At 41.3% G+C, this 27039-nt stretch overlaps 1 protein-coding gene across 1 annotated transcript in view; it reads left to right on the top strand.

Annotated features, from left to right (window-relative positions):
* Window positions 1–27039, top strand: part of plxna4 (plexin A4) — a 236484-nt gene that overhangs the window by 33545 nt on the left and 175900 nt on the right. The window contains exon 3 of the mRNA XM_078242869.1: window positions 4565–4747. Within this exon, the coding sequence (XP_078098995.1) occupies window positions 4565–4747 (183 nt within the window). The remainder of the gene's footprint in view (window positions 1–4564; window positions 4748–27039) is intronic.

The following is a 27039-nucleotide window of genomic DNA, read 5'->3' as shown; positions in this document are numbered from 1 at the left end:
TCATGAAGTCTTTGCTAAACATGTTATAAAACACATACTGCACATACTAAACACATACTGCATAAAGAAACATAAAACTGTTTTCATCCAGTCAAATTTTTCTACTGCCATAAACAAGTAAAATAAGAATATCTTGAGTTATATAATTTATATAGATGAAATAAAAATTCAGTATAGAGCAAATTATTTCAAGATTAGAGCTAACATGCTTTATATGTCTTCCAATCATTGTGAGCTAAACATTCTCCTGCATATATTGATATATACAGTAGCTAAAGTAATGAATACTGTTTTTGCAGGAGTCATACTGTATAGCCAATGTTTTAGTATAGTTAAATTGAATGTTGACATTATAGCTTACAATGAACACTGCAACCCCACTTAGTCATGACATAATTCTCTAGTGCCGCCAATTATCGTGGCAGGTTAGTCATTTAGCTCAGTAGGCTAGAAGAAATACTGAATGTCTTGGTCGTGGTTAATTATACAAACCTCTAGGAGATATATATATATATATATATATATATTATTTTTTTACTCCATGGCAGTTTTGCCATGTAATCATCCATAACTCCACAGTAAAGCAAGCTACTTACAAACAACAACACTTTTTTATTATAAAAACAAAGTGCAGAAAGAGCATACCAAATTGGATTGGTTAAGAAAGTCATTGAAGCTGCCACATGTGTAGAGTATAATAATGCATTAAAGAAGAGTAGCTAAAAGTGTAAGAAAATTGACTCTTTGGAGCCTCCAACAGTTGAGCAGCATCATGATGCAAAATGTCTCTGTGGTTTAATGTGTGTCATTAACTTTGTGAACTTGCAGGAAATGGGACGGGCCCTTACAACAGCAAGCCCAGATTAGGCCATACATCAGAGAGTGTTGGAGAGCGGATCTCTTTCAGTCCCCACTAATCGCATTGAGCAACTCTCTCTCTGTTTCGCGCGCGCCCACTGCCCCCTCTCTTTCTCTTCACTCTGTATCTGCTGATCCCTCCGCACAGTCCAGAAGAGAGCTCTCTTTGTGCCGGTGCTGGCAGGCTAACAGAAACAGAGAGATGGATATGGCTGAGAGTGACCTGATTCTGCCTCAGTGCCTGGCCTGTTTCCAAATACAGAGGCTCTGCTCGCCTGTCCCTCTTACTTTAGGGAGGAACCCTCCGTCTTTCTCCTCTGTTGCTACCCTGCAGGACTCTGGCTTAAATATACACCGGACCTGAGAAAGAATTGAGTTTGTAGTTTCAAGTAATTTGAGTTGTTAGTCACTGTTATTAATCTAGCAGTTTGCACACATATTCAGATGTCTACAACTAATGGTATCTGTACCATTAATAATATGTCTAAGTCCTGTATTTACAGCACCGAAAAATAAAAGCAAGAAAATAAACTGTAAGGATTGAGCTTAAATTGAATTAATTCAAAGCATTCTATTAGCATTAGTAAACACCCAAATTATCTTATTAAAGAACAACAGTCCTCTGTGGTGTAAGCAATTAATCTATCTGTGTAAGTGGTCGGCACCACTTTTGTTCTTACTTGCAAATATCTCTGAACATTGTGTTAAGTCCTACAACAATTCATATTTTGTGTCTATGCAGAAGTTAATAAATCAGATCTGTGCATACAAGTATCTTGAGTGAGATCATTTTAAATGAAAGACCTCACAAAGAAGATGAAAAGTCATCCTCAAGGTCTACATGTAGGCAGTGTCTGCCAATGGTTGGCCATCAGATGTTGGACATAAATGGTTGAGGGATAAAAAGCAGTGAAAAATGGAAGCCCTCTGCATTTGAAAATGCATTAATAAAATGGGTTTAGAGAAAGAAAAGGGGCATAAAACGTGATAGATGCTGTGACAGCAGTGTCCTATTGGCTGACAATGTCAAGGGCTACATTGATATTATTTGATCTTCTGACTAGAGACGTCTTTGGCATCACAACTATAAATGTCATGTTTTGGTGGTGGCGTAATGAAAATGTGTCTGCTTCCTGAAAGGACTGACGGACATTTCATGAGATTGCAGAATGTGGGACAGAGATGGCAGCTATGATTGGCAACCAGTTGAAATAATACAGCATGTGTCAGTGACAAGAGATGAAAACACACACACACACACACACACACACACACACACACACACACACACACACACACACACACACACACACTCTTTTGGAAAAGTAATCAATCTTGGGAAAAATGGCTGCACCTTTAATTATCTTTTGAGGCTGCTTTCAATCATCGAGGCTCCAAATACTACAGTTTGCTTGTGATGGCCCCTGTTAACGTTTGAACCCTGGGACAATAAGGCTCCTTTATAACTGATGGCAACACGGAGAGGGTGTATTTTTGTCACAAAAACAATGCATGTTAACGAATGCATAGTGAAAACATACAGCAAGTTGGCACTATAGTGGAGATCGGTGTTGGTGTTAGTACATCAGAAAAGAGGAGGAATTGTGTTGATTATGAGTCGTCTCAGTAAAACTGCAAACCAGAGTGATATTTTACTGTGATTTCACGGAGCGACCCTGGTTGTCATCAGCACCATTTATCTAGCAGTGAGCCACCACATGACTTGTAGGACCTATACAGAGAGTGCATTCTTGACAACAGCTCATTCTGAAAAGGTCAGGGGGAGAAGGGCAGGGAGAGGGTAGAGAAAAAATGTCCACTTCAATATGTTTTTTCTTGTGCACCACTATTCACTTTTGTTGATTTGGTATCTCAGTCTGCATTGTTATTTATCATCTCTCCTTCTTTCACCTGTCTTTGGCCTTGCTCCTTTTTGTCCTCATCTCAACCTTCTAACCACATGACATGATCTTGACCCAAATTTAAGTCATCTCTATTGATCATCCATGCCACTTCATGTAACCCCATGTTATAGCCTAAAGCTCATTGTGGCCTCAACCAGCCATATTCCATTTGTCTAATGAAAGCACACCTCATATTTCTTCTGTGGCTCAGTCTGAGGCTTCTGATGATGATGATGATGATGATGATGGCCTTTAGTGAAAGGTTGTGAGGAGACACTTGCTGCTTGCAAGATTGATCGAAAGCCTAGGGGGTGCACTTCCAGGAGGAAAAATGGAAAATAAGACCTAAACTAAAAGACCCTCTGCCCCCCAGAGCACCCCACCTCTGACAGCTCAAACAACTAGGCTGTAGAAGCGTAAAGTGTAAACTGTAGATTTGAAAACGGTTCGATAGGTTTTCATCCAAATGAAAGCCAAGATTTTATCAGTGCATATTTACCTTTTTCTTCTGAAGGAAGCATATATGTAAGGCCCAAGTAATTTGCCATAAGCTAAATGTTAAACTTTACCATTTCTTGTTTTGCTTTGCCTGCTATGATCTTTGTTGTTAAACATTAATTGATTTTCAGCTTACCTTGTGTTTGGCTTATAATTATCTATTATCAGCAGATGCATGCCTAATCATTTATATAAGACCAGTACTGTTCATAATGCGTAAATAGGGCATCATTTGAACATTCAAATCAGTCCACAAGAAATTGCTTTTTATAGTTATTACAGTAATGCTTGTATTTCATAACTCATACCCACAATCTCCCCTTACTACTTTTTTCTGTGCATTTCGAAAGAAGGTAAAAGCAGTGTCAACTGCCAAAGCCTCTCTCCCCACAGCAACCCACCACATTGCTAAGCTATTAATCAAGAGTGATGCCTGCTTCAGTCCTAAACCCAGTGTTTCAAATCCATCTATACACGTAGAATAATGACCAATCCCCAGCACCATTATTCTCTTATCAAAACCCATAAGTCATTCTGCCCACAGTGATTGTTATGAATACCCCGGCAGGATAAAACACATGCATACAAACACAAAATGTAGAGAGGCACAATACATGAAACACACCCATCTGCATTTAATGGCAAAATCACAGCAGCATGTCCAAAGAGAAAGCATAACAGATGAACCTCCATCAAGAATTGTATTTCTCCCCACTCTGATTCAGATTTATATATATAAATATATATATATATATATATATATTTAGATGCACTGCAGTGATTTGCCTCAGTGTGACGATGCAGCACTTCTTTTATTGTATTTCACTCTGTTCACTTTGAATCATTTCACATTGAATATCTTGCCGCAATGGCATTTCTGCAGTTGCTGTTGCATTGGCTGGACAGTGGGGAGTTGTGCCTGACAGAGCAGCCTCCAGCACTATTACAGAGCTAGAGCCTGACTGCAGTCTTCTTCCATCTTCATCTCTCTCTTACTTCTTTCCACATTTCTTGCGTGTGAACCATAGACGCACACATGCATACAAATTCTCACACATTCTTTCTCACATACTAACTGTTTCTCCTTTTGTTGACCTCCCACTATCCATATACATGTATATCCCTAACAGAATTATTATTATTTTCATTAATCTTGAGTTCACTCTTTGCTGTTCATCAGACCAGGTGTAGGTTTATATCTGTATAACCATGCTCAATACTGCTGTCAGGCTCTCTGAGGAAAACTGAGAAAAACTGAATCTGATTTGTAATGTATTATTCTCTCTTCTTCTTCTCCACTGCAGCTCTTGACCATCGATGATGACTTTTGTGGCCTCGACATGAATGCGCCATTGGGCGTGTCTGAGATGGTGCGTGGCAAGCCTCTCTTCTCCGACGCCATTGACAAAATGACCTCTGTCATTGCGTATGTGTACAAGAACCACTCGCTGGTCTTCGTGGGCACAAAAAGCGGACGAGTCAAGAAGGTAAGGAGCAGGAATACAGAATGAAGAGTAGCAGAGATTGCTGAATTGATGGAGGCAGAGATTTGGTTTCTCTCTGTTAAAATGTGGAGGAAGGGCTGGGAATTGGGGACTGCTGGATTGGAGGAAGGATAGTAGTAGTAAGGCAGATTGACTTTCAGGCAAATCAGCTGAGTCGGCTGCATTTGCAGGGGGGAAGAGATGTGTGTGTGTGTGTGTGTGCATGGAAGAAAGGGAGAGTGAAAGGAAGAAGTGTGTGTACTTCACTGTGGAGAGAATTTGAATGTGCCTGTGTGTGTTTTGAGGAAGGGGGGGGGGGGGATCAGGAGAGCCCCTGAGGGTTTTTTATTCCTAGAGCCAAGCCTATCTGGTATCTCTCAACATCCTCCTCATCCACTGCACCATATATCACACATACACTTGTATACACCCAGTATCAGGAGTATCCGCTGTACTTTTCCTTCACTTTGGACTTGTATAAAATCCAGAGCCCTGGGGGCAGATTGTAGCACACATCAGCATGTTGCAGAACTTGCTAGACAGCACAGATCAGCATGTTGCAGAATCGATTAGACAAAGTTTCTTATCTGTTTCTTGAGGCAAATTAAGGGATCAGAATAGGATGAACTACATAATTTAAGTGATTTATTTAACTGCATTATAATGAATTAGTGCAATAAACTATGCCTCACATTTTTTTTTTTTTTTTACAATTTAGCATGTTTTACATTTTTGTGTAGGTATTGGTAATTTAAATAGATGGAATCTAGATTATAATTACATTATTAGTAAATTGATGGGCTGTGATGGCTTTAAAGCTCCTGAAAAATTGACGGTTGCCATAGTGTTTTCTGAACATCTTTTACCACAACTGTCTCTCTCTTGAAAAACATGTCACACTCTGTGTGACAGCAAAGCCTTTGGCTAAACAAGATTTGTCTCCTCAGAGTTGTCTCCTCAGAGTTAAACAGCACTGGATAAGCTGGGTTTTGGCGTGTTGTTGCTTCCACCCTAGACTCCCCTCATGCCCCGGTGCCCTCCCTCGTTTGGTAGCCCTTTTCTGGGCTAATGCGATGATGCACTGCTGCTAGGTGTGATAGAAGGGTGGTAGCTCCTGTGCTTTTACTCCCACTTTCTCGCACTCACACACATATCGTAGAGCCATGACTGAGACTAATTCTGGGGCAGTGAACCTCATGGGCCTGGCGAAACCATCATCACACAGAGAGGGGGGAAAAGCGAAGAATGGAGTGACTGAGGGAGGCAGAATAAGGTTTTGGAGGGGAGATTTTGGATATATGGACTATACAGTATTCCTGAAATGCTGCATGCCTTAAAGGGAGGAAGAAAGTTTGTATGGGGACGGTTAAAGGGAGAAAAATGAAAGACGAAAAAGTTAAATAAAAATGTGATTGAGGCCAGCACAAACAACTGATGCTGAGAGGGGAATTTTTACTGATACACAGGCAGACAGGAGTTCTAGTTTTTACATTGTTTTTTGTTGATTATGGCCCCTGTCTGTGGTTTTTTTTCAATCCGCACAAGAGCAGAGTGGTTGAGGCACCGGTTCTCCATGTTGTATAATCAACACATAAGCAGGTGTTTCAAACAGGGGAAATATGCAATCATATTTAATAGCTACTGCTCATCTGTTATGATGAAAGTGAGATTTAGTGGCTTTGAGTGTTAAAAGTATAACAAGTTGTTTTCAAGGTTTTCTGAATATTTTTTTTGCTTCAGGATGTTAGAACATTTTATCTTTGTGCTTTTCTTCTTCTTTCTTCTTCCTCTTTCCGTTGGCCTCTCTCAAGACATCCCTCTCAAAGCCACATATTGGCACTTGAGAGAATCGTGTTTGCAGGATTTTGACATTGTTCTCATTCAAACTTGACATGAATGGAGATCAGATTGTGCACATATGGTATATTCAGGCAAAGAAACTCCACAGACCCACACCATCTTTGACAAAAGGTGATCAATATACTGTGTCAACACAGACGTACACACATGCACACACAGCCCCATTACAACCCCATCCTCCCCTCCCATGCACATACTTCCCCTCCCCTGTCGTTAACTGTATACCATTAGATGACATCACAGGCAATAAAAGACAACAACAAGACAATAAAAGGTCTGAGCTTCAGTCCACCTCCTTCATCAGTGACTTTATAACCCCTCGGCTAATGGATTTTGATTTATATACACTCCTCCACCTTACTTGTTCCATCACTCAACCCCCTCCCCCTCCTTTCTCTCACTTCTTCTCTCACACACTGTCTTTCAGTCTTTCTGTTTTTTCCAGTGTTATTTATGATCCTGTGACTAACACATCACCCTGAATAAATTTAAGCATTACGGTAAAAGAGAGTGGATGGACTTTAATGCAATGTTGTTTGGGTCAGCTAAATGTTAGTGTTTACAGGCTCACATTTATGACATCATGAAGTTGAGCTGGACAGGAAGCTGAGTGAATTAAATCAAATTTGTGTGTTAAATTGTTTTATGTGGTTTAATGGGGGTGAGAGTAAAATTTTGTGAGTATAACCTGAGACCTGTGTACCAGACTACAGACATGGTTGTATTTCTTTAAATACTATGTATATATCCAGACGCAATGTCTGCGGTCTGGATGTTTTTTCACAGTGAAAAAAGGACACCAAAGTGCAGTATGCAATGCTTGCAAGCTCTAAATAATGCGAGGAGGATACCGTGTCAAATCCTTAACACCACCAATTTGAGCACTCATGAAGAACCACCATCCAGAAGTTCACAAACAATATCAGGAGCAAGCTACTAGCAAGCACCCAAACGCACACAGCGGTAGCTGCAGCCCAAACGCGAGTGCGGGGAGAGAGAGAAACAGAGAGAGTGGTGTGTGTCGGTGAGTTTGAAGTTAGCAGTAACATTTTAGCTGTGATCGTAGCTGATTGATGATTCAAACAATTTCACTGATGTGAGTTAAACTTTTCATGGTGGTCCTGTAACTAAAATGATTAACATCGAAACTTGTTTTATACAGCTCATATTGACATCGGTAAATATCGGTTATCGGCCATAGCAACAAAGTTATCAGTTATCGGTATTGGCCCAAATTTTCATATCGGTGCATCTCTAATCAGTCCCGCCAGGATTTCGCGGTCTTTTTTTGAGATTGTTGCGGCCCAAAATGCCGGATTTTGCGGGAGCTTTTGTAAAAAGTTGCGCTAAAAGTTGCAATGTCTTTTGTATTTTTTTTGTGCGAGAGACAGTGAAAATTGCATAAAAAAGTTGTGATTTTTTTGTATAGTTCTTTAAAAATAAAAAGGAAACTTGTTTTGGGGAGAATAATACAACTCTAGGCTGAGTTTTCCTAGTAACCTTACCAAAAAGGCTCAGGATGCTGCAAATGTTTGTATAATATGAAAAAGGCTGGTGGATTTAAGACAAAAAATAATAATATATTGAATTAATCACATTTGAACATGTCTGTCAATGGCTTGTAGATCTTTACATTGTTAATTTCCTATCCTGGCCTGGGCTGGGACACACATTCATACGGTTTGATAAAGTACTTATTGGACTTTAACTTATTATTGCACTTACAATAACGAGCGTAGCTGTCCTCAATTTAGGTCATTGTGTACGTCTCATCTCTGGTTTTTCCTGCATCCACCGTGTGTGTTTGTGTGTGTGGGAGGAGGGAACTGTAACGAAAAAACGTTACAGCGTACATTGATGTTAAAATGTATACAGGTTGGCAGGACGGTCTGAAATGTTTTGCACGGTCTTTCGCTGTATGTTTTGTTGGTAAATGTGAGATGTTCGAGTCACACACGTCTCGTCTTTATATCAGAAACAAGGAAATGAATTTGGCGATATATGTGTGTTACGTCAACACGTTCTCACTCCTGCTTGGTCAGTGACTCTCAGAGTCACATACTGATACAAAGTCTGGCACGTGGGACTGCTGTGATTGGTTTTAAGTCGCGAGAAACTCCGGTGATTGCTCAAAATTACGAGTTGCACCGAATTCACTGTGATTGGTTGAATTGGTGAATTGGTAAGATCGCGACATTGCGAAATCCTGGAGAGACTGCCTACTATAATAACATAATGCATCCCCTAGCCCCTACACCTAGCCTTAATTATCACAACTACATACTTAACCCCAACCCTTACCTCACTTCATCCAACACTAGAGATCAATTGGAGACGTAGAACAATATTTGAGATAGCAACAGAAACAAACTTGGGCGTTTAGACTACATTCATGTTAAGTATCTTCATGTAATGTAGGCTCACAGAGAAAAAAGATAGGACATGTTCTCTTGGAGGCTAGATGGTAAAATTGTATAGTTCTGAAAGATGAGCATAATGATGATTTTCCAGAAAATCTGGAAACTAAGGTTGGCCTGGAAAGAAACTTTGAGGAATTTCCTCACTTTGCTCTCATCTTCTACCAATTTTTTGGTAGAATAAAAGTTTCTCCTCACAAAGTAGTACAAGACCACACACACACACACACACACACACACACACACACACACACACACACACACACACACACACACATCCACACACATCCCTTGCCTTAGATGTCTCTGATGGCTGAGTGGCTGTGTTGTGTAAAGTGCGTATTGACACAGTCTAAGCTGAATTTCATAACACCCTCCTGTCAGCACAAAAGGCAGTGCTGTCGAATCAGTAGAATTCTGTACATACCCACAGCTACAGCCATGCTTGGCCTTTACTGCCTCGCACAAGGCTTAAAACCCCTCACATCACACAGATCTGTACACCTCCATGCCTTTTCCTCACTCTTTTTGTTTCCACCTCACTTCTAGCTTGTTTGAATTGATAGAATGTCTCTTCTTCTCTACTTTTCAACACACATCCCACCTCTTTTTCCTCTTATTTCTTTGCTTCCCCTCCCTTTCTCCACCGCTGTTTGCCCTCTCCTCATAATTTCCCTTTTCCTTTTCCCTTCATCTCTCCCTCCTCCCTGCGTCTATCTGTCCATGGCTGAGTGGAGTTGCTGTGAGAGCTCTTTGATGGCTACCTCCTGCCATTGGAAGTGAATGGACCATATGGCTTCTGTCAGCCTGTCTGTCGGTCAGTTTGTGTGTGCGTTGGTCTGTGGCTTAAGGTGGAGATGGAGATGTGATGGAGATAAAAGGCTGTGGCTGGGTAAGGTTTAAACCCATTTACTGCAGGTCAGTGCACAGCAGCAGGTCAAGGGGAAAGCCTTAACCCCCTGCAGGCTTTGGTTTAGTTTATGGTCATCTGGTCAGACTACACATTAGCATGAGAGGTACACGTCTGTACAGATACACATGCATGATACTCACACTGCACACAATTGCATTGCTTGATACGTGATGCGTGCATCAGTGAACACTTACACCCACGTACACACTGTTGGACAAAGGCTGGCCAGTTACCTCCGTGGGGCCGTAGATGGAGAGGTGGACTATAGGACTAGAGGGAGATGTGGAGGCTAGAAGTGGAGAAAAAAGGGAGGGAAGAGATGAGATTGAGGGCCACCTGCCGAGGTGCTAATGCATCTCCACTCTATCCGTCCCAATGGGGGAGCATTGGCGCTCAATACAATGAGCAGCTAACCTTGAACTTGACATAGACAAAGACATGGCATGCAAAGGTAGAGAGATCAAAGAAGCTGAGGATAAATGTGTGTGTGTGTTTCTTTGCTCTAAATATCACCAGTATACAGGCACTGCCAAAGGTACAGTCTGTAAAAGTGGACACATGCATGCTTCCTGGAGTGATAGTACAGAGAAGAAGAAAAAAGAAAGGAAAACAACTTCTCCACAGAGCATTTGTCAGTATTTGGCCAGAGGCAAAGAGCAGGGTGTGACAATTTGTTCATCTGTTAAACATAGCCACTACTTTTCAATCTGTTCCAGTCACAAAGAGAAGAGAAGAAAAAGGAGATGCAAACAAACACAAAGAAAGAGGGAAGTGATGGAGAAGAAAATACAGAAGGAAGAATTTGCAAGAAAAGGAAAGGAGAGCGTAGAATGACATGACAGATTGAGAGCGAGACAGAAAGGTGACTCAATGGTAGTTTGCAAGGCTATATCAGCTTCTTGAATAGGAAGACTAAAGCTTGCAGGAGTAGTGAAGAGACAGCGAGATCTGTCATTTAAGGTTGTCAGGGAGATGGCATGAGCCAGAAACAGGACAATTCCGACACTGGATGGTTAATGCTTGTTGGGAAGGGAAAGGTCAAACTCTCACACATTGTCAGGTCATTTCTTCTGTATTTAAAGATTTCTATGGAAAATATCACTTTGTTCAGGTTGAGTATTTTAAATAGCAGATTCAGAGAAAATCATTTTACACCATTGCATCAATGAAAAGTAAATGGAGAAAAAAATAATACAGTATATGTATTAAATTTGCTCAGTAGCAATTTAAACCTTGCAGTCTAATCAGGTAATGTAACAATAGTTTAGATGGCAGAGCCACATTTAAATTACAATCATAATTAACATTGCATTTCTATGGCATTCCCTGTCTAATAAATGAACAGGGCTGTTCTGCTTGCTGGCTTTGCTGTTGGCACAATAGATTATGGATGGGTAGATGTACATGCCTGTGGGTGTGAGGGCTTTTTTACGTGAGGTATTTATTGCTTTGGACCAGTCCCATATGCTTTCTGGGTTGATTGTGTCCTTGTTTTGCACGTGTATGTGTGCTTGTCTGTGCGTGTGTGTCTAAAATGGGTTGGTTAGCCCCAGATGCAGATTATCGAAATGGGCAGAGCTGAGCCATGGTCAGTGGAGCAGCGGATTAACTGCTTAGAGCTAATGATGAAATATGCTTTAGGACAGAGAGGCATTGTGTGTGCGTATGTGTGGACAGTGGTTTATGATTTAAGCCCACTCCCCACCCTTGTTATGCTATAAATGCAATGCTCTTGAACACAGGTTCACACACTCGCACACACTGCTACTATCACCCTGACGAGTAGCCATTACAACCCCACCCAGTAGTCGATTAAGTCTGGCTAGTGGTCTAAACCGCTGCTGCATTCAGTCTCCCCAGAATGTCAGTGTTTCCATACTGTTAAGTATTCCTCAGCAGTCTTCCTAGTTGCCTTGGCAGTGTGTGTGTGTGTGTGTGTGTGTGTGTGTGTGTGTGTGTGTGTGTGAGAGTGCGTGCGTGCGTGTGTGTCTGCTCCCACACCAGCTAGCGCAGCAGTCGTGAGTTGCCATGGTAGCACAGGCTGTTCCACACACATGATAGAAGGCATGAACACAGGGAAGACACACACACACACACACACACACACACACACACACACACACACACACACACACACACACACACACACACACACACACACACATATATCTAAGAGTATATTGTGATACACATGTATTTAATTCCCAGGGAAGCTTACAGTACTGCACACACGGTGTAGACATTATGCTGATACAATGGACTGAGTGCACATTAGGATGATCTGATCTGATGATAGTGGACTGGTAGTGCTGTCTACCTCACGGCTATAAGGCTGATTGAACACACAGTATTAATGTGTTGGTGTTTTCGTCTCGCCGTGTTAACTGCTGTCTGTTACACAGCTTCGCTCTGCTATTTGTTGTAGAGATAGACATGCCAAGGAGAATCAGGCAATTAGACTCTTTTTTTACACCATTGTTTCTGACCAATTGTTTTCACATACATCTTCTTCTGGTGATTGCATGTTTACTTAGGCCCCACTCTAAAGTCCAATTTCTCTTCTAGATTGAGGGAGTAGGTAAATAGTCTGTGTGTGTCATACATGCATTTGAGTCTCTTTGTATATATAAGTAAATTCTGCGCAGAAAATTACAGGAGCTAATGAGAAGTAAAGTCCAGTAATGGCCTGGGAAGAGGATCAGAAGATAGTGGTTACCTTGTGTGCTCACAATCCCCACAATACTTGCCGTGCCAGCTGCCAACACAAAACACCTCATCCAGTAACCAGGCTGTCTGACTGGGCAGCAGGCAGAGTCCATGTAGAATTCATTTAGGAAGTCTGAGTATTGCCTTTAGATATATATGGGTTAGAGTTGGTGGGAGGAAGGTAAAGAGAGGGGAAATGGGAAATGGATGATGGGGTGCAGGGAAACTGGGCACGGTTTAGGGGTTTAGAGGATGAAACTGATGTAGAGTTGAAAAAAGAAAAGGAGGAGATGAAGAGAGATGGTTAGATAGACGAATGCATGGTGGAGAAACAGAAAAGACAGATGGAGAGATGCAGAAAGGAAAATATTGCTGTGAGATAGACTGTGCAACACATGGTGAGGGTGAAAGAGAGAAAATAGAGATGGATGGATGCAGAGATAAACTGAGGGCTAAATAATCCAAGGGAAAAATGAAAATGTGGAGATACATGGAAACAGAGAGTAAGGTAGAAGCGGTAAGCAAGGGACCACCAGGGAGTGATGGAGCATGTCTTCCAGACCATTGAGGAATTTACCTGCACTCCTGCATGCACACACACATACACACACACACACACACACACACACACACACACACACACACACACACACACACACACACACACACACACACACTTCAACTTTTCCATTTGGCCATTCAGTGAGAAAGTGTTAAGTTGATGAAAGACATGAGGGAAGAGGAGGAAAGCAATCTCTCCGCTGATTTAGACAAGAGTATCACATGGGGCTCAGGTTAGTAAAGAGCAGCCACTTTGCACTCCTGTGCCTGCCTGACTCAACAGATACACACAGTGCCCTGATATGGTGGATGAAATTGCTTTTGCGTTCAGTGTATTTGGCTCCCAACCTTCATGTGTATGCGTACGTGGTCGTATGCAAAAATAGCTGTTCACCTCACATGTGTCATTCAGGTATGTATTTATAGATGCCATTGCTTTAGCTTGGCCTTATCCCTTCTTTCTAGGGCTCCTTTATAATTGATGAGCTGCCAGGGGCTGAGCAGCGCAATAGCACACACACACACACACACACACACACACACACACACACACACACACACACACACACACACACACACACACACACACACAAACACACACAACCTTGGTAACCAGCTGTTTCACTGCAGGTTGACACCATGTTTGCACACACTAAGTCAGAACCACTTGATTGCTTTAAACTTGTCACAATAGTGAGCCTCCAGCTATGAATCATGGTCCATGTAGTGTCACATCCTAAATGCTGTTTATGTTGCTCTGACTTGCTGATTAGCTGCACCAGCTCTTAGTCATAGTAAAATGTAAACTACCTTAGAATGTCAACCTAATATTATGCTATGGGATATTTTTTAAACATTTTTCCAACTTTCCTCTGAAATTGAATTAGTATTCAGACAGAAGGCTTGTAGAAATCTGTTGTCTGTCTCATTTATTTACACAGGTCTTTTCTGACATTGGTAGCAGGAAGAGAGTGGGTAAACAGCTACAGAAAGAAGAGCGTGGAAGAGAGAGACTGAATGAGTGTAGAGGGCAAAATTGGCGAGCGAGAATGATGGGTGAAAGTTACAGAGATAGAGAGAATGTCGAGAAAGGGTAAAGGGAGACAGTCTGATGGGAGGAGAGGGTGAGTGGTGAAATAGAGTTTGATATTCATTTCACTTTCGTGAGTCTGCACCTATTGAGAAGAGTACCAGTATGTGGCAGCCTATTGAGCTGTGAGTGATTTGAGTGGCTATTCTCTGCAATGTGTAGATGAGAGTTGAAAGGCTTGAGCCAGCAGAGAAGTTGGAGAGAGAAATGGCTTCAGTCTGATCTTTCTGTTTCCTGGCAGTTTGAACTGTAGTTGACGCTGATGTGTTGCTGGCTCAGGGTTAAGACAAGGTTGGCTGCTGTGCTTTGATCACAAGTATAATTTGCGACTGTCATTTTTTATCTCTTCTCAGTGGATGGTTTGTCTAGTACTTAAGCAGGAAATCTCAGAATTCTTATACCTTGGGGGAGAACAGTATTTTGTCAATTCAAAGGACTTTTGTGTATTATGTGTGTTTTTTATACCTTTTCCCCTGTTTGGAATGAAAGGCTGCAGCAATCTTACCATGTTTTGACTGTTAAAATATGTTTACATCTACTCTGTGTGTTACAGTAAGCCCAAAGTTAGCCTCCTAGCTCAATAATCTGGCTTTGTAAGAAAATCTGCTGCCTCCAAAGATGTACTGCACACATCTTATAGGCATCCTGATCTATACTGAAAAACTGACAAGGAGTATGGCGGAAGCAAAGAAGCAACCACAGGAGAAGTAAACAAATCTGGTCTAAAATCTACAAACATCCCAGATATCATTTCAGCAACAAATTTGCACTTATATAGTTTTGGGTTGATATAGTCATTTGACAAAACAGCCATGCTTCAGATGACATAAGATAATTGCTTAGTTACATCTCTCAAGTGTTCACACTCATACAACACATCTGAGTTTTTCTCTCTACCTCGCCTGTCAAGCTCACCCTTAAAGCCTAGATCTGCTCAGCCAGTTAATTAGCATCACTATTAACATGCTTCAGCCAAATCAAGTCTGTGCCAAGCCAGCAAATGGGAAGGTAATTATGTCCAAGCTTTCTCTCTCTTTCTCTCTCTTCTACTGATGGATCATTGAGTATGTAACCACAGAGAAACACTCCATACATAGCTGTCTTCCACACATATACACACACCCTTACACATTTACACAGACTTCTACTCATGTCAAAGGTGGCTGAACAGTTAAGAATCACCCTCCGTGTGGCTGCTGCTGAAGGAAGATGTGACTGCTTCTTTTCTGTACATTGGAAGAAGCGCTTGAATTGACATTAATTACTCTTGTGTAGCAGACTGTGAAGGCATGTGCTCTCCAACACTTAATTAACAATTCCTAAAGGTAATTTATCATTAATTAAATGGTATAGAAAAAGTTTATAGTTACTGCACCCCAACAAGATTCCAGCGCATTAATTATCATTTCAATTTTGTTTCATGCGTTGGCATTTGCCTTGTGTGCGAGTACCAAATCATTGCGTGGCGATTGCTAATTTGTGCTCCAGCAGTAGAAAATCAATACATTGTCTAGCAACTAATCACACAGTGTGTTTGGTGGATGGATTGCTAGCAGTAACTCTGACAGTGCCGGAGTGTACTTTCCCATCAATGAGTCATAACTAAAGGTTAATGATGAACAATGATAAGTGAAGTTTCATGTTCTTTTCATTCGAGGCTGGTTCATCAGAAGCAAAGTAATGTTCTCCTTGTCGAGTATGTCTCTCTTTCTTCTTCATTCCACTCTACACAAACTTTCATCACTTTGTGTTTAATGGATTTTCTCAAAATCATTGATGGATGACTGGCTGAAGCAGATCCATTTTCTTCCCATTTTGTATCAGTGGTAGTGCATGCAGCACCCATATTTCTAAAATAACTAATTCTTTGGATTTGTAGAAGCAACTCATCCCTCCTCCTGTTATTCTTACCCCTTTCTCTCTTCTATACCTCCATCCTTTCCATTCTGACTTACCTCCTCTCCCCAAGTATCTGTGATTTATAGCTGAGTCTGTGAGCTGTAGAGGACACACCACTGCAGGTAAGGCCTCTGCCTCTCCTCCTTCTCTCGCTACCCCCTCCTCTGCACGCCTGTAGCCAATCATTGCACACCATAAGTCTCTTGGGGCGACTAGTGCCCCCACACACCTTTTTTCTTTCCTCCACCTCTCTCTTCTCTCTCTCCCTTTCTCTCTCTCTCTCTCTCTCTCTCTCTCTCTCTCTCTCTCTCTCTCTCTCTGCAGAGAATCGTTTGCCTCACAACTGGGTCATTCTCTCTCCTCCCTGCAGTAAATGCTAGCAGCCAGTCAGGGAGGCTAGGCTGCACTCCGTAGCAAGGCTCAACTGCAAGGGAGACTTCTGAGACTGCAGATGGAAGTGCGTGCTGTCGAGGGGGTTGTGTTTGTTTGCATGTACGTTGGTGTATGCAAACCTGTTGAGACTGCAGGTATATTGAGATGGAAAATGTGAATGTGTAAATGGGAGGTGTATATGAATGACATTTCTTTTCCACGTGTTTGTGTGTGCATGTTGGGATATTCTGTGTTTGGAAGCTTCCATTAGCCTCCACATGTATTAAGTCGCCTGCAAACATCAGCTGCATCTCCCAGCACCTGTTTGTTTGTTTTGCTTTATTTGCACATTCTTATATTGCTCAGCTCATCCTCCCACTCATTTCACAGACACACATGCTCACACAAACCCTCTAATGTAGCTGCAGTGGTGTCAGTGAGTTGCGATTTAGATTACTCTGACTCGCCCATTAAGCAGATGCCAGCATAAACATCTTTAAAAGGGTCCCTGGGTCTGGCTGTCTGACATCAATACTTTGAAGTGTGCCTCTGGTACCAATGCTGCTTCATAGACACAATGACAGCAGAGATGAAGAGTGAGAGAGATTGAGAGAGTAAACAAATGAGATGGATGGGGGAGAGAGATGGTGAGAGGAATGCTGGAAGAGACATTAAAAGACAGCAGATGCAAGTAAAAGAAGAAAGATAAATTAACATCTGTAATCTTACACACCTATCCTCACAGCCGTCTTTTTTCCTCTTACCTCCTCTCTTCGCCCTTTCTTTTCCCATCCTCAACACACACCTTAATAAGTGGATTTTTATCTCAGCTACACCAGTGCTCCCAAAGGCTTATGGGATTTCCTTACCTCCTGCTGGACACACAAAATGGTAATTGCCAATCTGCAGTTAGGAATAAGGCAGAATTGGTTAAAAAAAACCTTTTTAAAATGTTGATTGTGGGTTGGTGTGGTCTTTTATATTACGTTAACAGTTGTGCTGCCATCACACCTCTGTAATCTCTGTGTAGCTTAGAGTTCACAGCTTAAGGTGCAGCCTCCTCCCGTCCTTTCTCTCCTCTTTCGCTCTAAATCTCACCTTTACACAGAATGGGATGAAAGGTGTGTCACCCAAGTTCACCCATGCATGTTGTTTAAAATGACTGATTCTTAACACACAGTCTCAGTTTTAACAGGCAGGTAAATTCCATTGTCAGGTCCAGTTTCTTCCAACTCAGAACCATCTCCAAAATTAGACATTTCCTATCACCCTCTGATCTAGAAAGAATCATTCATGCACTTATATCATCCAGGCTGGACAACTGTAATTCCCTCGGCATTTCCCAAGCTACCATTTCCCGGTTACAACTAGTCCAACCGCCCGGTTAATAACAAGGACAAAGAAACGAGACCACATCACCCCTGTCCTTCCATCCTTACACTGGCTCACTGTTCACTTCAGGATAAACTTCAAAACCCCTCTTGTTGTCTACAAATGGTCTCGCTCCTTTCAGCACCACCAGACCCCTCAGATCAGCCCATTGTGGCATGTTGACTGTGCCCTGGTCATGGAAAACAAAATGGAAACTTTTTTTTTGCTTGTATACATACAGTATGTTTTCGTCATTATGAAGAACTTTGGTGCAAAACTTTAAAAACGTTTACTTTTAAAGTGTTATATGAATGAAATAAATTTAAACGTAAACACAGTTACACACAAACTGATGTAGTTTCCGCCCTAGCACTACACACATGACGTGTGCACCCTACATCTTAAACGGGCAGAAAAGCACTGGAACAAGGAGCCCTTTAATCTTTAAGTACATGGATCAAAAAAATAGCCTGATAGAGGTATGCAGTTCTGAAGGAGGTTTGAATTGATTGGCATTGTTATCAAATGTTATAATGCTAAAAGTGCCCAGTGTGCCGTTTTTATTGGAACAGTTTTATGCAGATTATTGTGAAGCATATGGCTTCACAGAGTAGTCTTTTAACTTTGTGGTTTCTAGCTGAGCTGATTTAGACAATATTTCTTTATTTTACTAGTGTATACATTTAAGGCAGTCATAAGTATTTTTGAGAACATATGTCATTATGCCACACATCCAGCTCCCCCCACACACACACACACACACACACACACACACACACACACACACACACACACACACACACACACAGACATTCACTCAGCCCACCCCCTCCCTTTCCCTATCCCTTTCACCATCAACTCCTGCCAACTAAAATCCAAGGAGGGAGCCAGTGCAACTCTTCATTAATTGTTTAGCTATACCGCCTGAGCCCAGAATCACTAGCACAAACACACTGCTTGTGACACCTTTTGACAGGTGCAGGTGAGACCCAATCACTGTACACCCTCTATCTCTCTCCTTCACTCTCTTTATCTCTCAGCAAGTACCAGCTCTTTCCTGCTTGATATTCATCCCCTGCTGTAAGATTGGACTTGTGGTTTGTTTAACATGGATAACAGAAAAAACCTACAGTGTGTTACTGTGTGTGTGCATGTATCTATTTGGAGGGTATGTAGTTCTTGTACACATTCATCACTATAATAGAATATACGATAAGAGGAGAGACACCCAGCATGATGTGAGAGAAGTTGTCAGATTAGTTTAGTTAGTGATTCTATTAATGGTGGGCTTCCTACTTCCTTCCTCTAATGTAGCTCAAAATAAATTGGAAATGATCCAGTGGGAGAATTGCGAGAGAAAGACGATCCTTTTTGTACAGTGTAGTACAATGCTTTTGTGAGCAAAAGCATAAAAAGCATTGGAAATACCATGTGTTCTTCTCTCATATCTGTCAAAATATTATCTGCCAGCATGACATCACCCTGCACAACCTCAGTCCAGTTACTGTTCAATGCTGTAATAGTCAAAGATGGATATAGGTTACCCATCACAGTAGCACTGCAGCTCCACACAGCTCTGTATGCTGAGAGAGGTGTGTGTGTGAATGCATGTTTTAGTGTATCTGTGTTATTACCTGCCTGAATCCTCTAAAAAACCAACACTGTGGATATTTGTATCCCTTTTTCCACTTCCTTGATTCCTGAAACTTGAGCACCCTGGGAAATTTGACTTCCAAGGACACTCTGATGTGCACATACCCCAACCCCAATTCCTTTTTTTCTCTGTCTGCTTACATTGTTGACTAAAACTCAGCGCGGCATCTCGTCTACTACTCCTCCCTGGAGATGGAGGCCTAGTTCTTGCTCCCCATATGTAATCAACTTCTCCCCTTTCATTAAAGCTCTTAGCACATAGATGAATGGGGGAAAAGCTTAGTCACGAAATGTGCTGCATATCAATCAGAGAAAATGTTTAGTGAGCAGACACAGGATGCAGAGAGGAGGTGAGAAGAGCACAGAGAGAGGACTGGAGAAAATGTGCATTAAAAATGTACTATAACCAAAAATTGGAAGGAAAAAGAAAATTGAGATGTAGAGGATACAACATTCCTTAGTAACATTTCAACATTCCACCCATGTTTTTATCTTCATCTTTTGGTAAATCTCTGTCTGTGTTTGGCTAACAAGCCACGAGCTTTGCCAGGAAGGCACGTGGCTGTGGCCGTTCCATCTGGTTTGGCTCTCCAGATCTCTCCTCGTTAGGCCATTACTGCCGTTTAGTCTCAGCTGCCCGCTCCTACAACTGGCAAACCAACCAAACCACTGTCCTCCTCTCCTTCTGCCGCCACCATCATTGCTTGGCCCTCGTCCGCAGTAGCAGCTTAACTGTCAGCTTTAAGTCCTATCCAATAAGCTTTGCAGCCACATAGAAAGTGATGTCAGTCCCAGAAAAGTAAAAATCCCAAACAGTGTGTGCATTCTCAGCAGTGGGTTTCATATGTGATCAAACCTTGCGGTGAACACAGACTTTTTGGGATTACCATTTTACATGAGATTTTTTTTAAATTGAAATTAAATACATAATTGCAACAATCGAAATATTTGAAACAAAACAAAAAAACACAACATGCATCATTCTTGCATCATATTGCATCATCAGCACATTTTTTATGTGCTTTTAAAGGTGGATGGTGATTTAGCTCTATTTATTCTCACTAGTACCTTGTGTTGTGATACAATGCCCTACAGTTTAGGATTTGATTCCCTTGCGGCTTAGCACACCACAGATGTAACTGTGTGTGTTAGAACATGTTGGCAGGCACTCTATTTCACACAGCGTGGGCTACAGACTTGGCCGACAAAGACACGCCAAGGGAGACACATTTCGAAATAGAAACATCAGTCCCGCCCACTTCTATCCAGACGGATGAAGAAATAGGAAAGCATGAAGGATAGTGATGGATGCAAGAGAATGGAGAATGAGCTGTTGCCCCCATGTTTTGCCCCTCACAACTTTCCTCACATGATTGGCTGGTCTGTTTGTCAGTCAAATTATCTTCTAGTGGGCTGATATTTCACCATGCTTTGCCTCCTTCATCTCTACCTGTGTTCAAACCACAAATCAGTGGAGGTTTGTTATTCCATACTCCAATCTTGCTCAAGATCATCAGGCCAGCTAGCAGCTGCTAGATTCTGATTTGCACATAAGGCCAACATGTCTACCAGTAGTTGAATAATGAGCTTGAGGTGCCAATTTGGGAGTTATGGCGGGTGGGGGTGGTGCATGTTGGATGATATGCAAAATGAGCAAAACGAGCAAATAAGGAGGAGGAATGGAGGGTGCAATCTCATCTCTTAGGAAAATGTTATTTAGGCTTCATTTGTCCCAGAAGAATGCCAGCAAAAATGCTAGAGCCCTCCATAGCTCCTACTCATAAAAAAGCAGTTCTTCTTTTTGCTCATGAATATATTTTTGACAAATTCTGTATCCTCTCTTCTTTGTCTTATTATTAATTTACTTCCCTTCATTGATTGTAGACTCTAGTGTTTTTACGTCTCCCCCTTCAGGAGAAAAATACTGAGGATAATTTGGTCAAAAAGTTGAAAGCCATGAGAAGATTTGTTAACACTTAACACTTAACTAAACTGTTGATGCTTTTGCAACATCACCATGGCAAATAACTGTGAGAACAGAATGCTGAATTGCCAGACCTATCTCCACAGCGCTGCGGAGGAGGGTCTGGCTAGTCCACACAACCTTCCAGGATAGGAGAAAAATGTGCTCTGGTTTATTGGCATTTCTTTAAACCAATCACAATAGTCTTGGGAGGCGCTAAGCAATGGACGGAGCAACTGTACCTCTGCAAAATAGCCTCGGGAAGGAACTTGTTTTGGTGGAACATGTATACGTTCAAAGGTTGTTTTAGTCGTGCAAGAGAAATCTCTAATTCAACAGACAGTCTATGTAGCTGTCTGGATTTACCCTGCAGAGATCTAAGGAGCAGTTAACCATAGTCCTCATAAATCGACCAGAGTTTGGAATGCCAACACAACAAAGCAGAAGGTGAGGGACATCCGGCCGATAATGAGGGACATCTGGCAGAACCTCCGGCGGCACCGGAACAATCCTATAAATGAAACATCGTCGATATATAGACTTTATAGCCCTGTATATTATGTCCATGGTCACTGTATTGCTCTCTGTGGAGACTCCAAGCTTGTTCTCTAGTGCAGCACTTTGTCCAAATAAAGCATCAGTAAAACTCTTTAAGTTAAAACAAATCATCTCTCACACTGTTCCCACATAAACACACATGGATGTGTTCATGGGGACACACTCGGCAGCACACTCAAACACTTAGCTTCCTCATGTTAAATGGCCACTAATTCTCTGTATCAGGGGATTATTCATAATTGATTTATGGATGAGGAGTGAAATTACTCATCAGTTGAAAGAAAAAGGCGTTTTGTCTTCAGGCTAGAGTGTGCCAAACTGTATTCTAGAGTTAATAGAGGTGATGTATTTGGTCTTAAGGCCATCTATCCACCTGTGTTTATGCATTGCACTTCAGTAAAAACTCTGTCCAAAACTGATGATTAGATTACATGGTAACAATTGCTAAATCTTAAACTAATTGCATTACTTAGAAATTGTCATAATCTAAGACATTGGACCCTGAGGCCAGTGGAATCACCTAACTGCTACTAACAGTAATCTGTTTCATTGTGTAGCATTTTAGGGCAAGAAGCTTTTTTACTGTAAACAGCTTTGGTCTTCTTCTTCTTGTTGGCCAGCAGGCCCATGGCTAAGTAGAAAGAATATATACACTATTAACTATTTTCACTGACTCTTCTCTGTGTTGTAGATCAATTTAGTGTAGTTTAGGAAAGTATTGATCCTAAGAAATGAAATTGTTCCAAATCTGCCTTGTACTCACAGACCGCATTCACCTTTTCCGTCACATTTGGATATATCTCCTTGTAGCTCTGACCGTGCGTGCGTGCGTGCGTGCATGCGTGCGTGTGTCAACAGAAACCTGAGTCAGCACTGAACACTAACTCATCAAAGGCAATCCATTGTGTTAGCATACAGTGGGAAAAGGATCCGTGTCTACATTACAGTTGATATGGCCGATCCATTTCAGTGGAGTTTGATGTTTTCCCTGGGCCCTCTGTTAATAATGCCTGCTTTGCTGAAAGTGAAGGCATTTCTTCCCTCGAGTTTCCTGTACAGTGATAGCATATTTAGACTTCTGCCGTTGCTAGGCTTTGTTGCCTGGCAACTATTTATCTACTATTATGGGATTCTGTGGGGCTCAATAGGGAAGTTAGCACGGACAATTTGGCCTTCTGTTTTGTAAACTATGTGATGTCATATTATGCATGTTGAAGTTGCAAGTGTGAGCATTCTGCTGCAGTGGAAGTAAACAACAGCTACAAGGCAGCTGCTGCCCATGACACATTCATGCATAAATATACAGTACAAGACCAAAAACAATAACAAAGCATGCAAGGCAACACCATGAATCATTCAGATGCGCACAGCATACTTTCTTCATCTCAACGCTCAGAAACAATGATAGACGCTGTTGTCAGTGTGCAAGTATGGAGGCTGGTAAGTGTCAAGTGGAAGGCTAGGTCCTAATTGAGAGCTCAGCTATTTATACAACAGTGACTTCTACTGTATTACTTGACTTGTCTTACTATTATCTGCTCACGGATGCCATAAACACACGCACGCCACCATTATATCATCAACATCAACTCCAGCACTGTGGACGCACCATTGGACAGGCAAAGGAGATGATTGATGTCAATTAGTGGCAGATTTGCATGCCAATAGGACTGTGAGTAGGCAGTCAATAGTTGATTTCCTTGCAGGCTTAAGAACATCTCTCCTCCTGTGGGGTAAGAGACACTGATGTGTAAGATTCTCCTGATGGCCTCTACATTTTCATGTTATGAATTAGATTCATTTCATGACTTGGATGATTTAATAGGTGTCTGTTGATGGGAAGGAGGACTGCGGCGATGGTATTAAGGTCATACTACAAGAATTACTTTTATCAAATGTTTTGATGAAAGTAGATGATAAAACAAGCATGTTTTCAATACTGTTGAATTTCCTAACATTGATTATTTACAATTTAAGTTTTCTTTCAAACTGCTCCATACAGCCTTACAATTAATTATATTTTGGTAAATTAGAAACCAGCCAACATCCATTACTCAAGAGTGTTAGCTAAGGTTAAAGACTTTCTCAGAACACAAGTATAAACCAGTTCCTGTGAAGTGGTAAAAAAAAAAATCTTAGCTTGTCTTGTGAAACTTACTTCTTGCATATCACATGGATATGTTTGTGTGTTTACACAAGCTGATGCTTGCTTGTGGATGTTGTGTATTAAACATAGCAGGATAAGTGCTTTTACGAAAAATGAACACTCATAAAGACAATTGAAGAGATTTTGTGTGAGTGTGTGCATTAGTGTCTATGTGAATTTTGTTAAGGCCTCTGTCCAGGTGATGAATGATCCAGGGGGCTGAGTGGAGGAGAGTGTCTATAAAACACCCCCACCATCCTTTCATCTTTACTCTCTAAAATACCCTTTGTTTTTTTTCCTTTGTCTCCCGTCTCTGTTTTGTTTGTGTATCTCTGTGTTATGTTTGGCGGCAAAGAAATGAGTGCAATATTATTTTACGGGACAGCGACTTCAAAGTTTACCTCTGTTTGGAAGAATTAACAAGCGAAGACCTAAGGATACAATTTAAAAAGAGAAGAGTTTGGGAGAGTAAAATAGAGAAGGATGTGGAAGCATATTCTGCAAAAGGCAGACAAGTATGTTGAGTGTGTGAGCTAGTGATGCTTTGTAAAGATGAGATAGAGATCAGTATAGAAAGGATGAATTAATGAAGGTATAGAGGGATTGGACAGTGAGTGGGGAGAAAATGATTTCATACAGGGTTTCATAAATACATTTTCTGCATAAACAAAACAATGTTAAGTGAATTGCAGTTACACCTTGCTTCCAAGGAATAGATAGGAATGAAACCTGCGCAATTTACTCCTCAGTACAAAAGATGAGTAACTGTGTCAGAAATTCAGTTTGTTTGATTGAAAAGAAAAATGTTCAAGTCTGTGTATTTAAAAACATGAGGACAGAAGTCATAAATGACTCGAGGAGCATTTTGGTAAGAAAACGTTTTATGATTTAGTTGAGTGGGCCATTAACGGCATACAGAAGCTAAAGATTATGCTTTGTAGAAAAACTTTGGCAGCTATAGAGCAGTATTTCCTTCCTATTTGAAAGAACAAAGTTTTGAAGCAAACTTCAGTTGTGATTAATGCCTCTGTCTGGCTTCTTCTACAAAGCAACGGTGGCTGATTCTAATGGGTATTGCAGTAATTATAGCCTTTCTCCATACTGATGAGTGTTAGTAAGGTCATACCATAAACCTATAGTTATCCAGGTCACTTGAGTGTTTAATACAATTTAAAATATCTTAAATATAAAATGTAAATTTACAGTGGGGAACATATTTACAAAACCAGTGGCTCCAACAAATTTGTAACTCAATGACTTTGCGATATAATTTTTATTCTGCTGCACCAGTTGGCCTTGACCATTATGGCTGTTTTTTTACAACCCTTAGATCTCAGCCAGTGGCCAGCACCCCACACAAACATTACACAGACACTACTTAAATGCGCTCAACACCACCCAGCTCCCTTCCTTTATATCATGGTGTCTAGCCCTTGTTTGTGCCAACTACCCCATACTGTGCCAACTAACAACCTCCCTGCAACCCTCCATACACACACAGACTAACACACACAGGCAACCACCCCTAAACCAGCTGAGATGAAAAGGCAGTGGATCACACAACTACTAAACTTTGATCAATGTGGCAACAAGTGTAAATAGGATCATTAATAGGGATTTAGCAAGGGGCTGCCGTCTGCGATTAGGCAAACACGCACATATGCTTATATCAGCCGCTAGTATTTTACATGCCTCTTTTTGCTGTGCGCACACACACACACACACACACACACACACACACACACACACACACACACACATGCAGACAGACACAGTTCATTTTTCTGTTTCCAGAGACGAGATGCAGCATGCAAACAGAGTACCAACAGGACCTTTAATTGGAGTGTAATCTGAAAAGTGTAATTTGCCTGGAGTGGATAGAGAGATCTGACAGCAAGAGTAGAAGAGGGAGGGACGGGAGGAGAGGATTACTGTGAGGGAAAAAAAGAGGTTGGAATAAAAAAATAGTGTGGATGAGCATAGAAAAATAAGATGAGAACATGGTGGCAGGGCAAAGGAAGAGAAATATGAAAAATCAGATGTAAAGAAAGTGGGATTTAAAGAAAATCAGTTGGAGGCAGACAGAGAATGAGAAAGAGACAAGCGGAAAGGCTGCAAAATAGGGAGCTTTAAATGTCATGTGTCACTCGTGGATGTCTCCATTCCCTGTCTTAGTCTTTCATACACAGCCCCTACTTAAATTACAGCCATTTGTCACATTAGATCTGGTTCTCAATCCAATTCAAATCCACAAATCAGTGAGTATTTCCCTCCCTAAACTCCTTAGATTTCTATTGCCAAAACCAGATTACATCGCTTTTATAACCCACAAAACCCACTGCTGCTGTGGCTTTCCAGCTGCAAGCCTCTTATCTATCAAAACGTACTAATGAGTTTGAAGCTGACCGCCACCAAAGCCAAGGTAGAGAGAGAGAGAGAGAGAGAGAGAGAGAGAGAGAGAGAGAGAAATGTTTGCATGTGGTTGGTTGATGCGTCTAGGAAAACCCAACAGTGTGATCATGGAGATAGAATAGGACAACTGTGATCTCCCAGCAGGGCTGAGTAAGACCTTTATTCCTAAAATGTAATGGAATTAAGTTATTTGTGGAATTGAATCATTCAATCATCAATTTACTCAGCAATAGCTATATAACATGACTAGAGACTTAAAAAGGCACTGAACCAATGACTCCAGTATTCTACAATAACATCTTTATTCATTGGCGTAGGCTTCCTCTCTTTGTTGAGATCAATTATGATGAGCATGTGTTTATCCTTCCAAGGTC

This window comes from Sander vitreus, chromosome 23, assembly GCF_031162955.1.
Source record: "Sander vitreus isolate 19-12246 chromosome 23, sanVit1, whole genome shotgun sequence".
NCBI classification, from domain to species: domain Eukaryota; kingdom Metazoa; phylum Chordata; class Actinopteri; order Perciformes; family Percidae; genus Sander; species Sander vitreus.
This window is presented reverse-complemented; position numbering and strand designations above follow the sequence as displayed.